The 14210-nt window shown below is 41.4% G+C and overlaps 1 protein-coding gene across 2 annotated transcripts in view; it reads right to left on the bottom strand.

Moving 5' to 3' along the window:
* Positions 1–14210, bottom strand: part of LOC130117200 (transcriptional regulator ATRX-like) — a 103133-nt gene that overhangs the window by 38794 nt on the left and 50129 nt on the right. For both annotated transcript variants that reach the window (XM_056285371.1, XM_056285372.1), the window contains exons 10-15: positions 7982–8048; positions 1890–2047; positions 1445–1621; positions 1256–1358; positions 972–1065; positions 652–837 (exon numbers count right to left, since the gene is read on the bottom strand). In XM_056285371.1, the coding sequence (XP_056141346.1) occupies positions 652–837; positions 972–1065; positions 1256–1358; positions 1445–1621; positions 1890–2047; positions 7982–8048 (785 nt within the window). The remainder of the gene's footprint in view (positions 1–651; positions 838–971; positions 1066–1255; positions 1359–1444; positions 1622–1889; positions 2048–7981; positions 8049–14210) is intronic.

Below are 14210 nucleotides of genomic sequence, written 5' to 3'. Positions count from 1 at the left end.
ATGCAAAAACTGTAGTGCATAGTCAACAAATCATCCAGGATTGCTGGCAACCCCTCCCATCAATTGAATCACTATATAACAAATGCACAATCAAAAGAGCAAAAAAATAATCTCTCACCACTCTCACCCTGCTCACCACCTGTTCCAGCTAGTGCCCTCTAGGAGGTGCTCTATGTCCCTCCCCGTTTAAAAAGTTTTTTCCCCCTACTGCAATAAAGTCTCTGAATACTTCTCACTAACCCTGACAGATTGACCTGCACTTAAAACTCCTGTGTCCATCTTATAAATATGGTCTGTGTATTTTGTCTTTTGGCAATCTGTAAATATTATCTGTTGTGTTAGTCACTGTCTAATGTGATGTGATGTGCTGCCATGGTCTGATGTTACTGACACTGTTGAATTGAGCTTACCTACCATGCTGTACTGAAAGCAAATTCCACTGATCTCGGTCGTCTGGTCAATAATAAATGATTGATTGATTGATTTAAGCGTCACGCCTATTTTCATTTTCCAATAGACTCTACTCTGGACATGCTGTCTGAGTCGAATCCTGTTCGATGTGAAGCAGCTGGCGCTGAACTGATGATCATTTTCTATCCGGTAATACAGTGAAAGCGCAGGGCAGCCTTGGCCTTTTTTTATGTACTGTACCTCTCTCAGGTCCTCTCTCTGTTGCTCTCGATCTGCCAAGCGCTGGCATCTCTCCTTCTCTTCCTTCAGAGCGTTCTGAGACTCAGTGCAGAGTTCCTTGTTGTCAATGATCTTGCGGATCTTCTTCCGCCTTTTTGGTGTGCCTTTAAGGTCCACATTCTCATCCTCCCCATTCTCTTCATCACTCTGAGTACAGCAAAGGCAGGTCAGTTGGGAAAAAAACACAAAGGAATCATTCTGTAAAACAAACTTTAAAAAAAAAATGTCATGTCTGTGAAATGAACTGATTAACCCATAACAGTGATAACAAAAACTGGTACCTTTAAATTGCTAGAATCAGACAACACAATACATGGAGGCAAATTTTTCTGCAGATAACTACAGGCTCCTTCCTTTTCATCTTTGGTGGTTAACCTGGGTAGGAAAAGATGAAAAAGCAACCCAAAAAAAAACAGATGTGGTTGTTATTATCCAATAAAACCAGGAGAAAGAAATAGCATTGCAAATGACACATAAATCAGCTGAAAACCATAAAATAGAATCACAGCTTTCAAAATGACCAAAGTTGAACTTTTTTGTGACATTTTCTTCAAAGTTCAAGTACCTTTTGGATTTCTTTTCACTGGCCTCATCTTCTGACTGACTGAGCTCCTCGCTTAAACCAGGCTCTTCTAGCTCTGACTGGCTGTCATCAGAAGTTTCACTTTCTATTTGTGAGAAACAATGAGAAATTAGAAGCTATACATTTAGCATTCACTCTGAGCATCCTAAAGATATTGTTACTCCCCATTACCAGAAAAGTCCTTGCTCCTGACTTTTATTTTGTGCCTTTTCTCTGTTCCATCCCCTTCTGTAGCAGTTTTATCACTTGATGTATTTTCATCGAGGCTTAGTTTGTGGCGGAGGAGGTGGTGCCTGGAAATGGGCCCATCAGAAATGGTTTCAGATGATTCTGATGCCATGGCTGATTCTTCCCATACAAAAAATAAAACAAAATAGAGCGTTATTTGAACTACAGATCTCAGTCCATGTCTCTTATATAAAGTAACAGATTGGGCACCTGACAGGTGAGTCATGACAAAATTATATTGCCATTTTCCATTTTGCAGGCAACAGCTGGTTTCATAATTAAGGAATACATAGTTATGGTGACCAATAGAGCCATTAATTGAAATCACCATCTGTGCTGACAGGATGCACAGCATTGTTTAAAAAAAGGTTTTAAAAGAATTACATACCATTTTCATCTGTGCCATCAGCCACTCTCCCTTCTTTAACCTCCATGTCACCCTCTGACTCAGATTCTTCTTCAAATGCTTCCTCGTCTGATGGAGAGATATCTTCCCCCGAGGAGTAGTTGGCTTTGATTTGAGCCAAGAGCATTTTCTTGGCGATTCTTTTAAAAGCAGGGGAAGAGAAGAAAAATGTAACGGAAGTTCATTTCATTATAATTTACAATGTATTCAGCTGAGTATTCTCATCAATATCTTCTGTAAAACTTTAATTGCAGTACTGTGCAATAACATGTTTGGATTTCAACTGTTGTCAACAGAATAATAGTTAACCACTTTTAAGTGCAAATACACAACTCTATATTGCATCTTCCCAAACAGAATGGGCTTTTTTACATAAAGAAGCGAATAATTCTGAATCCTATCAAATTATAACGTTTGTGATCTTTTCATCGTCGAACTCCCTTATAGAGTAAATATCTTCTACATTAATGTATCAATATAGAACTGTGTAATCAAAGCACCAATGTCTACATCCAGTTACACATTTAAAAAAACCGTCAAAAAGAGAGAAGAACCCATATAAAATGAGGCGGAGACATTATAAAGAGGATTTATTTATTACAACAGACGCTTAAAGAACTTGAACAAAAACAAAAGGACATATCTTTTTCAAGCATGTCTCATAAGTAAAAACATTACTATACCCCAAAAATTAAAGTGGTACACAAAAATATTGTTTGGAATTTCTTTTTAAACCACTAATACTCCAGCAGTTAATTTCAGAAGACAACAATCTTTAAATTGATACAGACAAGGTCATGCGTGTATCCTTCATCTGTTGACATACACAAGAGATGTAGACTTATATACAGTTTAAAGAGCAAAGTAGAGGTTTTCCCCCTACATTAAAAGGTCAAAAGCTTATGGGGTTTGTATTTGTGTTCTGAGTGGCAAACAATCAACCCATAACAGTTTAGAATAAACATTGGTTAATTACAATATCGTACAGGTACTCGTTACGAGTTAACAATGAGGTCCCCCCTCATTTAAGGCGGAGGCAGATAGCAGCAAAATTTGGTCTGAGCACATCTTTCTCCAACAACAAGAAACAAAGGTAAAATCATACAGAAGAAAAGGTGAAGTATAGACAAAACATAAGCCAAGAGGCAGCAGTCTGATAAGGCTGAACTCAGTCGCCATATGCTGTGTGGAAAAATGTGTTTTCACACCTAGTGCCAATAATCAAAAGAAGATAGTCAACAGTCCTTCTATAATTCCAGCAGGATACAAAGAATGGATTGAATATGCAATTTTTACATGCAACATGGGAATTGCCATAGGTTTGTGTCACCAGTTATCAACAGCACACATCTAAATGCAATTAAATTCCTCTTGGTGAGTCGGCAGCTTTTGGGCCAATGTCTTAACAAAGATAAATATAGTATTTTTCATACTTTAGGATTTTATACTCAATTACAACTCAGCTAGTTTTGTCTTTTGTGGCACGTTGCTTTCCACCATTCTTCCTGTCCCTTAGCTCAATTTACCACAAGCATCCGTTGGGCAATTTTTCTATGGGCGTTGGGAAACAGCATGCACCCCCAGGGGCTACCTCTGAAGGGTTTAGGGGAATGTTTAAGACTTTGGGTTATTTTTTATTTTTATTTTTTTTTAGATTCCAAGAGTCAGAGAATCCTTTACAGATGAATTTCACATCATATACGGTTCACTTTTGCCTAATTCATCTCGGGGAAAAAAACACTTCCCTCCAGCATGTGGTGACCACCATAGCAACTGTACAGCCAAGCTCATTTTCATTTCCAATAAAAAATTTAAAAAAAAAAACATTACTAGAAGGTCAGAGGATTAAGTATTAACACTGTTAAATGGGCCTTTTAGGGCCTTTCAGTCCATGATGACAATGTTGCCTGAATAGTTTGAAAAATATCTTGAAGACCTAGATGATGCTTGAGCAACAGCTTATGAAACTGTACAGGTTGTGGTCATTTATGAGTCCCGAGAAATAGTACACTTAAATTATTCCCAAAATGATGCCATACTCTTACATAAACAATACATCTTCACAAAGCATCTCTTCGAAAGTAACACTGGAAGCAAAAGCATACTGTGTCTTTCTTGTCTTATGAAGTAAAAAAGGGTTTTGAAGAGGGGGACATACCAAGGTTTCCCAAATACCGAAAGACAGAAAATATAACAACCATGGCAAAGTCCAACACTGTTCAGTATGTGATGGGAGTGGCAGGAGCAACAGCAAGATATAAGCTAGAAATATGCCAAAACAGACGAGAGCCAAAAACAAGTTCTTATTTCTTTGAATGATAAATTGGATTCTCTTCAAAAGGCAATTTAAATTCTCACACTAAACAATAGGGGTGTAACGGTACACGTATTTGTACTGTACCATTCAGTACAGGACGTTCGGTTCAGTGCGCAATGTGATCCGAGTGAATATAGTCTCGCTTCAACCACGCATGTGCATAACGTATTTATACTCTGATGGTCAGTCGACTGAAATGTTAGCAAATAAAGTGGTACATGACAAGCTGCAGTGTGCCCACTCTTCTACATTTCTGTGTAGAACTAAAATTAAAAACTCAATTTCCTCTCCGATTCCATAACAGAGCCGTAACTTAGTAACTGAATTAGCACATGTTCAGTGATGCAGCCTTGTAAATATGGCAACTATAAAGCCAGAGCTTGAGAACCCTGTCATATCCTTCAGGTCTCCTGTTTGGGAACATTTCGGTCTTCCAGTGAACTACAGTAGCAGTGGGCGAAGACAATTGAATAAGATGAAGGCAGCGTGCAGGAGTTGCTCAATGGAAATCGGGGAGGTTGCTAGCAGTACATCGAACATGAATACTCATTTGAGACAGCATCCTCCAAATATGAATATCACAGGTACAAAGAAAAACAGTGTGGAGTGCAAACACTGATACCTGTGGCATTTAACAACACTCTCCCTGCTAATTCAGACCGGGCAAAAGCAATAACAAATGCCAACAGGTGTTTTTATTACACTAAATCTGCAACCATACTCTTGTAGATATTTCAGGTTTCAAACACATGTATAAAGTGATTGAGCCCCGGTACGACGTTCCCTCACATTTTTTTAAACAATACCTAGACACAGGTATGTTTTTTTAAAGAAAGTTATGTGCCTTTATGTGCATTCCCTCCTTCCTGCCGTACAAGTTTATATGTTTTCAAGTTAAATTTATAATAAATGAAAAGAAATTTCTTGTTTTTGGATACTTTTATTTTCTGTATGAACACAACAGATGAGGTCTGGGGACATAACAACACAGTCAGTCGAAAACAGGCACAGGTACAGTTTATAATGCATTTATGAAGGTTCAGACAAAAAGAAAGAAAACTTGTTAAAAGTCTAGGTGATTATAGCAATCCCATTTTTTCCATTATGTATCCCCCTTCTCCTTTTGAAGTCAAGAGAGTAAAAGTCAGTTTCTCCATTGAGCGGGTAGAGTTAATTATGTTGATAAGGAGGGCAGTGGTGGGAGGGTTTCTCTGGAGCCAGCATTTTGTGATTGTTTTTTTTTTTTACTTTCGGCCATAATAATCTTCAAAATTCAAACATCAATTTTACTAAGACCTTTAGAAATATTTCCAAGGTACAGAGAAGTGAAACAGAAATAAGATTATAGGTTCAGAATCTCAGACGAAATGGCCCACTGCTTTCCAAAAAGGCTCAACATGGACAAGAAAAAAAAAATGCATGCATGCATGGTCCACCAAAACTGATCCACACTCCCTCCAGCAGGAGTGCTGACATCCACTTAATCTGGATTACTTGTTGAAAATACTAAAAAATGGATCAGATTTTTCCAGCAGAAATCTCTTCAAAACAAGGAGTTAGTAGAAATAGACTGGGTTTCCCATATTTGAAGCCACTCTTCCTCTGATATTACTATGCCAGCTTCCTTTTCTCAGCACTGTCTTATGCAATTGATTGAAATTTTATCCATCGAGGTGAAGCCCTTATATAGTTTGCCTATAATGCCTTTAGTGTTTTTTGAATTATAAGTATCAATAAATATGAGTTATTCTTGAGGGCTCAACAAAATCAGGGCTCCCTATTTCCTATTGAAAGAAGTGGCGGGTCTGTAGTTACCGGTAAAAATCCTCTTTGCCCAGCTCGTAAGACTGGCATGTATCTTCAAATTTATGAAGATTTCCATTTGTTATTACTCGGCAAATAGAGGTGATGCCTCGCTTGGCCCATTGTCTGTACCTATGATCTTGTGATACTGGCAGGAAGAGTGGATTGTATGCCGGCCAGCTCAGCAGTTTGATCTCTCTATGGGGCTGAAATCTCTCTACCCCTTCTGACCACATATTCACTGAAAAAGCAACCCATTTATTTTGGAGCTGGAGTACTTCATTAACTCTGCTGGGGTAGCCCAATACTGACTGTATAGGTATGTCTGTTAAAGATAGTTTGGTTTTTTCTTCCCCCCCTTTTTCTCCCCAATTGCACCTGGCCAATTACCCCGCTCTTCCAAGCCTTCCCAGTCGCTGCCCCACCCCCTCTGCCGATACGGGAAGGGCTGCAGACTACCACATGCCTCCTCCGATACACATCCGTTGCCAGCTGCTGCTTTTCACCTGACAGTCAAGAGTTTTGCCAGTGGCACGTAGCGTGTGGGAGGATTGCGCTATTCCCACCAGTCCCCCCTCCCCCCAAACAGGCGCACTGACCGACCAGAGGAGGCGCTAGTGCAGCGACCAGGACACATACCCACATCTCGCTTCCCACCCGCAGACGAGGCCAATTGAGTCTGTAGGGACACCCGACCTAGCCGGAAGTAACACGGGGATTCAAACCGGCGAGCCCCGTGTTGGTAGGCAACAGAATAGATTGCTACACAACCTGGATGTCCTCTGTTAAAGATAGTTCAATGTCCTTCCACTTAGCCTCACAGGCTGGGTTACACCAACACACAAGAGGCCTCAGCTGAGCCAACAGGTAGTAAGTAATCTTTAAGGCAAGGTACAGCCATGCCCTCCTCTCCCCTGACAAAAGTAAAATAAATTCCATGTTTTGCATGTCTTTTTTTCCGCTGTAACCAAAAGCGTACCGAACCGTGACGTCAAAACCGAGGAACATACCGAACCGTGACTTTTGCGTACCGTTACACCCCTACTAAACAACACTAAACATTATACCAGCTGGGTAAAAGAAAAAAACACATTTCAATGACATTTCAGAAAAAAACATTTTTCATGAAAAAACTAAAATATTTACACAAATACAACTAATTCACATCACAACAATTCAAACTGAAGACTAGGTTGCATGTGGTCTGAGAGCCAAATTTTTGATTGTAGCAGTATTTAATATATATTGCTAAAAGCAGAAAGGGCACATTTAGGTTTACGAGCACTCGAAAAAAGTTCCAACGAAATTTACAAAGCTGTAGATTCTAGGGACCTTAAATGAGGAGAAGAATTGACCTGCTTTATAGAATCACTATGAATGGGTAAAGAACTTTACTCCAAGTGTGTATCATTTTGAATTGTTGGTAACAATATTTGATAGTTGGATACATTCTACAGGCAACACCTGCCAAACCAATTTACCTTAGTGAGGGCAAAATAATATTTTATCATACCACACCACAACTATGATCCATCCATGGTAGATTTTACCATACAAGTGATGAAATGTCTTTAAAGGTGAAGCAGCTATCATCTAAGTTTTGCAGTTACCTTGAAATTTACCAAATGTGAACCAGGGATTAAAAATAAATAAAATATTCAAAATGACCAGTTGAGCATGTGGTGCATTATCCACAGCATGTTGTAAATGCCATTAAGTCTCACAATATATCATAAAGTGGGCCCTGTGCTTTACACTACACCTCTAGAAAGTGTATTTGATTGATGTTGATCTACTGCATCTACGTTTTGGTCGTGTTTGGATTGACCGGTACTTGGTCTTGAGGATAAGGTGGTTCCTAGATTTAGCACAGGACTTGGGGATCCGAGTTTCAGCCCTTCTGCCGCACACAGGGTGTGTTACAATCGCTAAGTCCAGTCTTTTTGAATCATACCTATTTTCTGGGTCATCATCTTCCTCTGCTGCCCAAGAGGGCCCAGACCGGGACTGCTCTTCATCCCCTATTAAAAGCATCAGAGAAAGGCACAAAAACAGCGGTAAGGTAAACAAGTAATGGATCATTCAGGGATTCAGTGAGGCATGTACAGTGCCGTGCAAAAGTACTTGCCCCCTTCCTATTTGTCAAGCTTAATCGTTTCAGATCTTCATACAAAATGTAATATAAGATGAAGAGAACCCAAGTAAACATAAAATTAGGTTTCTCATCTCATCTCATCACCAGTCGCTTCTCTGGGGTCGAGTCACAGTAGCAGCAAGCTAAGTAGGGCACTCCAGACAAAATTAGCTTTTTAAATTATATTTTTATTTATACAAGAAAAACAGTTATCTAACACCAACTCACCCTGTGTGAAAAAGTAAATGCCCCTTTTCTTACTCAATCAACCTACTACTACTACTTTCGGCTGCTCCTGTTAGGGGTCGCCACAGCGGATAGTCCGTTTCCATTTCTTCTTGTCTTCTGCATCTTCCTCTGTCACACCAGCCACCAGTCAGAAGATTTGTAACTCAATCAACCAATTAACCAAATTTAATTGATCATTAGATTCAATTAGAGCAGACAGACCCAGGCTTGATTACTGCCAGCCCTATTGAATCTAAACACAACTTGTATGGGACCTTACCATTAATGTGATGTAGGCTACAAGGTCTCCACAAGCAGCACACTATGCTGTGATCAACAGAAATTCCGGAACAGATGAGAAAAAAATTGTTGAGATATATCAGTCTGGAAAGGGTGTAATGGAAAAATACAGAGGTTTCAGCAGAACCTGTATACGGTTGTACTTTTCCCAATACAAACTTATACAGGTTCTGCTGAAACCTTTGTATTTTTCCATTTCAAGGATTACAAAGCAATTTCTAAGGCTCTAGGACTCAAGCAAACCACAGTGACAGCCAGTCTCCAAATGAAGAATACTTGAAACAGTGGGGAATCTTTCCAGGAGTGTCCAGCCTACCAAAATTCCTCCAAAGGCACAGCGCCAACTCATCCACAAAGTAATGAAAAAACCCAGGACATCTTTAAAGAACTGCAGGCCTCTCTAGCTTCAGCTAAGGTCATTGTCGATGATTTGACAATAAGAAGGAGACCAGGCAAAAATGGAATTCAAGGGAGAGTTGAAAGGTGCAAACCACTACCAAGAGAAACATTAGTGCTTGTCTCACATTTGCAAAAAAAGCACACTGATGACCCCAAAGCCTTTTGGGGTAATGTTCTGTGGACAGACAAGTCAAAAGTGGAACATTTTATAAGACATGGGCCCATTATGTCTTGTGTGAAACAAACAGTATTTCACAATAAGAACATCACCAGTCAAACATAGTGTTAGTAGTATGATGGTGTCAGGATGCTTTGCTGCCTCAGGGCCTAGAAGACTTGCAATCATTGCATGAACCATGAATTTGCTCTCTACCACAAAATTCTGAAGGAGAACATCCGATCATCAGTCTGTGATCTGAAGCATAACTGGATTATGCAGCAGGACAATGATCCAAGAGTAAGTCCCAAGAGTTACCCCAAGAGTAAGTCCACCTCAGAATGGCTCAAAAGAAACAGAATTAAGGTTTTGGAATAGCCTAATCAAAGTCCTGACTTGAACCCCATCGAGATGCTGTGGCAGGACCTTAAACACGCGGTTCATGCTTGAAAACCTGCCAATGTCGCTGAAATACAGCAATTCTGCAAAGAAGAGTGGGCCAAAATTCCTCCACAGCGATGTGAAAGACTGATCTCTAATTATAGGGAGTGATTGGTTGTGGGTGTTGCTACTCAAGGAGGCACAACCAGTTACGCAGTTCAAGGTGGGTAATTATTCTTTCATATGGGTGATATAGGCGTTGGATATCTTTTTTCCTTCAATAAATGAAATAATTAAAACACTGTATTTTGTGTTTACTTGGGTTCTCCTTGTCTTGTTACATTTTGTATGAAGATCTGAAACCATTCAGTGTAACAAATATGTAAAAATAGAGGAAATTAGGAAGAAAAAAATACTTTTTCCACACCATTGTATATAAAGGTTCATTGAATTTAACTGACAAATGAGATATAATCCCCTCCCCCCTTCGCTCCCAATTTTACTTTACCCCATTCTTCCGAGCCGCCCCGGTTGCTGCTCCACCCCCTTTGCTGAGCCGGGGAGGGCTGCAGACTACCACATGCCTCCTCTGATACATGTGGAGTTGCCAGCCGCTTCTTTTCACCTGACAGTCAGGAGTTTCACCAGGGGGACGTAGTGCATGGGAGGATCACGCTACTCACCCCAGTTCCCTCTCCCCCTTGAACAGGCACCCCGACCGACCAGAGGAAGCACTAGTGCAGCAACCAGGACGCATACCCACATCTGGCTTCCTACCCGCAGACACGGCCAATTGTGTCTGTAGGGAAGCCCGACCAAGCCGGGGGTAACAAAATGAGATATAATTTACGAGAACTTTTTTGACGTTTCCATTTGTAGACATTAAAATAAATTTTCAATGGTTTTTAACTCTATGCTACCGATATGCCAGGCTGCATGATTACTACATATTCACTGTTGAAGAGCCATGGAAATTTGGCAGTTAAGCCATGAATTGAGCATCCACTACAGGCCAGTTGGAGTTAGGACATGATAGCACTTTTGTTCAAAACTCTCTTCCAGCATTTGGATTTTTGTTTCAAGGCTCCATCTTGAAGAGTTGTGAGATTACCTTACAAAACACTTACAGAAATGATGATCAGACTACATTTCTTCAGAGACCAGCATGTTAATAAAAGTCCAAACTAGAGGAATTTTTGACAACTGCTGAATTAGAGAACCCAAGTAAACACAAATGGTTTAGATGAAGAACTCAAGGAAAGCACAAGTTTAAATCAATTCAAAAAGAGGTACAAATAAATTGTTTTAAAGAGGTACAAGGGTGAAAAAACTAGAGGAATTTTTGACAACTGCTGAATTAGAGAACCCAAGTAAACACAAATGGTTTAGATGAAGAACTCAAGGAAAGCACAAGTTTAAATCAATTCAAAAAGAGGCACAAATAAATTGTTTTAAAGAGGTACAAGGATGAAGAGGTTTTGCTTTTTCCATGACCGTGACACCCATGGTGGATGCTGCTATTGTCGTTTTTGGAAATCATTATTATTGTTTTATTTTTGTTTGTTTGTTTTTATTTTTTATTGTTTTTTTTTAATTGAGATATTCTGAGATAGATATTGAGAATGACATACTCTCATATGTGAATAACTAAGTTTATTATTTAGGTTTATTAGTTGCGCATTAGAGAACCCAGCCACTGAGGATGCACAAGCCAGTGCATCCTTAGTGCCGGTCCCAAGCCCGGACAAATGGGGAGGGTTGCGTCAGGAAGGGCATCCGGCGTAAAATCTTTGCCGAATCAAATATGCGGATCATAAATAAGACTTACATACCGGATCGGTCGAGGCCCGGGTTACCAACGACCGCCACCGGTACTGTTAACCAGCAGGGTGTCGGTGGAAACGATGCTACTGTTGGGCGAAGGAGACGGAGAGGGGGAAAGCATGTCCAGAGGCAGCTAGAGAGGAGGAAGGGTAGGCATGTGGAGGTGAGAGTTGGAACTTTGAATGTTGGCACTATGACTGGTAAAGGGAGAGAGCTGGCTGACATGATGGAAAGAAGAAAGGTAGGCATACTGTGTGTGCAAGAGACCAGGTGGAAGGGAAGTAAGGCCAGGAGTATCGGAGGTGGGTTCAAACTCTTCTACCATGGTGTGAATGGGAGGAGTAATGGGGTAGGGGTAATTCTGAAGGAAGAGTATGTCAAGAGCGTGCTGGAGGTGAAGAGAGTGTCAGACAGAGTGATGAGTATGAAGCTGGAAATTGAAGGTTTATTGATGAATGTTAGCGCATATGCCCCGCAAGTTGGGTGTGAGATGGATGAAAAAGAAGAATTCTGGAGTGAGTTGGACGACATGGTGGAGAGGGTACCCAAGGAGGAGAGAGTGGTGATTGGAGCGGACTTCAATGGACATGTTGGTGAAGGGAACAGAGGTGATGAGGAGGTGATGGGAAGGTATGGAGTCAAGAAGAGAAATGTGGAAGGACAGATGGTGGTCGATTTTGCAAAAAGGATGGAAATGGCTGTGGTGAATACATATTTCAAGAAGAGGGAGGAACACAGGGTGACATACAAGAGTGGAGGAAAGTGCACACAGGTGGACTATATCTTATGTAGAAGGAGCCATCTAAAAGGGATTGGAGACTGCAAGGTGGTGACAGGGGAGAACGTAGCTAGGCAGCATTGGATGGTGGTCTGTAGGATGACTTTGGAGACCAAGAAGAGGAAGCGAGTGAAGACACAGCCAAAGATAGAATGGTGGAAGTTGAAGAAGGAAGACTTGTGTGGAGTTCAGGCAGGAGTTAAGACAGGCACTGGGTGGTAGTGAAGAGTTGCCAGATGGCTGGACAACCACTGCGGAAATAGTGAGGGAGACAGCTAGGAAGGTACTTGGTGTGTCATCAGGACAGAGGAAGGAAGACAAGGAGACTTGGCGGTGGAATGAGGAAGTACAGCAAATTATACAGAGGAAAAGGTTGGCAAAGAAGAAGTGGGATAGTAAGAGAGATGAAGAAAGTAGACAGGAGTACAAGGAGATGCAGCGTAAAGCAAAGAGAGAGGTGGCAAAGGCAAAGGAAAAGGCGTATGGTGAGTTGTATGACAGATTAGACACTAAGGAAGGAGAAAAGGACTTGTACCGATTGGCTAGACAGAGAGACCAAGCTGCAAAGGATGTACAGCAAATTAGGGCGATCAAGGATAGAGATGGAAATGTGCTGACAAGCGAGGAGAGTGTGCTAAGAAGGTGGAAGGAATACTTTGAGGGGCTGATGAGTGAAGAAAATGAGAGAGAGAGAAGGTTGGATGATGTAGGGATAGTGAATCAGGAAGTTCAGCGGATTAGCAAGGAGGAAGTGAGGGCAGCTATGAAGAGGATGAAGAGTGGAAAGGCAGTTGGTCCTGATGACATACCTGTGGAGGCATGGAGATGTTTAGGAGAGATGGCAGTGGAGTTTTTAACTAGATTGTTTAACACAATCCTGGAAAGTGAGAGGATGCCTGAGGAGTGGAGAATAAGCATACTGGTACCGATTTTCAAGAACAAGGGCGATGTGCAGAACTGTAACAACTACAGAGGTATAAAGTTGATCAGCCACAGCATGAAGATTTGGGAAAGAGTAATAGAAGCTAGGTTAAGAGGAGAGGTGACGATCAGCGAGCAGCAGTATGGGTTCCTGCCACAAAAGAGCACCACAGATGCGATGTTTGCTTTGAGAATGTTGATTGAGAAGTATAGAGAAGGCCAGATAGAGTTGCATTGTGTCTTTGTAGATTTAGAGAAAGCTTATGACAGAGTGCCGAGAGAGGAGGTGTGGTATTGTATGAGGAAGTCAGGAGTTGCAGAGAAGTATGTAGGAGTGGTGCAGGATACATATGAGGGAAGTGTGACAATGGTGAGGTGTGCGGTTGGAATGACAGATGGGTTCAAGGTGGAGGTGGGATTACATCAAGGATCGGCTCTGAGCCCTTTCTTGTTTGCAATGGTGATGGACAGGTTGACGGACAAGATCAGGCAGGAGTCTCCATGGACGATGATGTTCGCGGATGACATTGTGATCTGTAGCGAGAGTAGGGTGCAGGTTGAGGAGAGCCTGGAGAGGTGGAGGTATGCACTGGAGAGAAGAGGAATGAAAGTCAGTAGGAGCAAGACGGAATACCTATGTGTGAATGAGAGAGAGGACAGTGAAATGGTCAGGATGCAAGGAGTGGAGGTGACAAAGGCATTTGAGTTTAAATAGGGTCAACTGTCCAAAGTAACGGGGAGTGCAGTAGAGAGGTGAAAAAGAGAGTGCAGGCAGGTTGGAGTGGGTGGAGAAGTGTGTCAGGAGTGATTTGCGACAGAAGGGTACCAGCAAGAGTTAAAGGGAAAGTTTACAAGGTGGTTGTGAGACCAGCTATGTTATATGGTTTGGAGACAGTGGCACTGACGAAAAGACAGGAGGCGGAGCTGGAGGTGGCAGAGTTGAAGATGCTAAGATTTCCACTGGGAGTAACGAAGAAGGACAGGATTAGGAACGATTATATTAGAGGGACCGCTCAGGTTGGACGGTTTGGAGACAAAGCAAGAGAGGCAAGATTGAGATG

This window comes from Lampris incognitus, chromosome 8 (genome assembly GCF_029633865.1).
Source record: "Lampris incognitus isolate fLamInc1 chromosome 8, fLamInc1.hap2, whole genome shotgun sequence".
NCBI lineage: Eukaryota > Metazoa > Chordata > Actinopteri > Lampriformes > Lampridae > Lampris > Lampris incognitus.
Note: the sequence above shows the minus strand (reverse complement) of the source record. Positions and strands in the feature narration are given on the sequence as shown.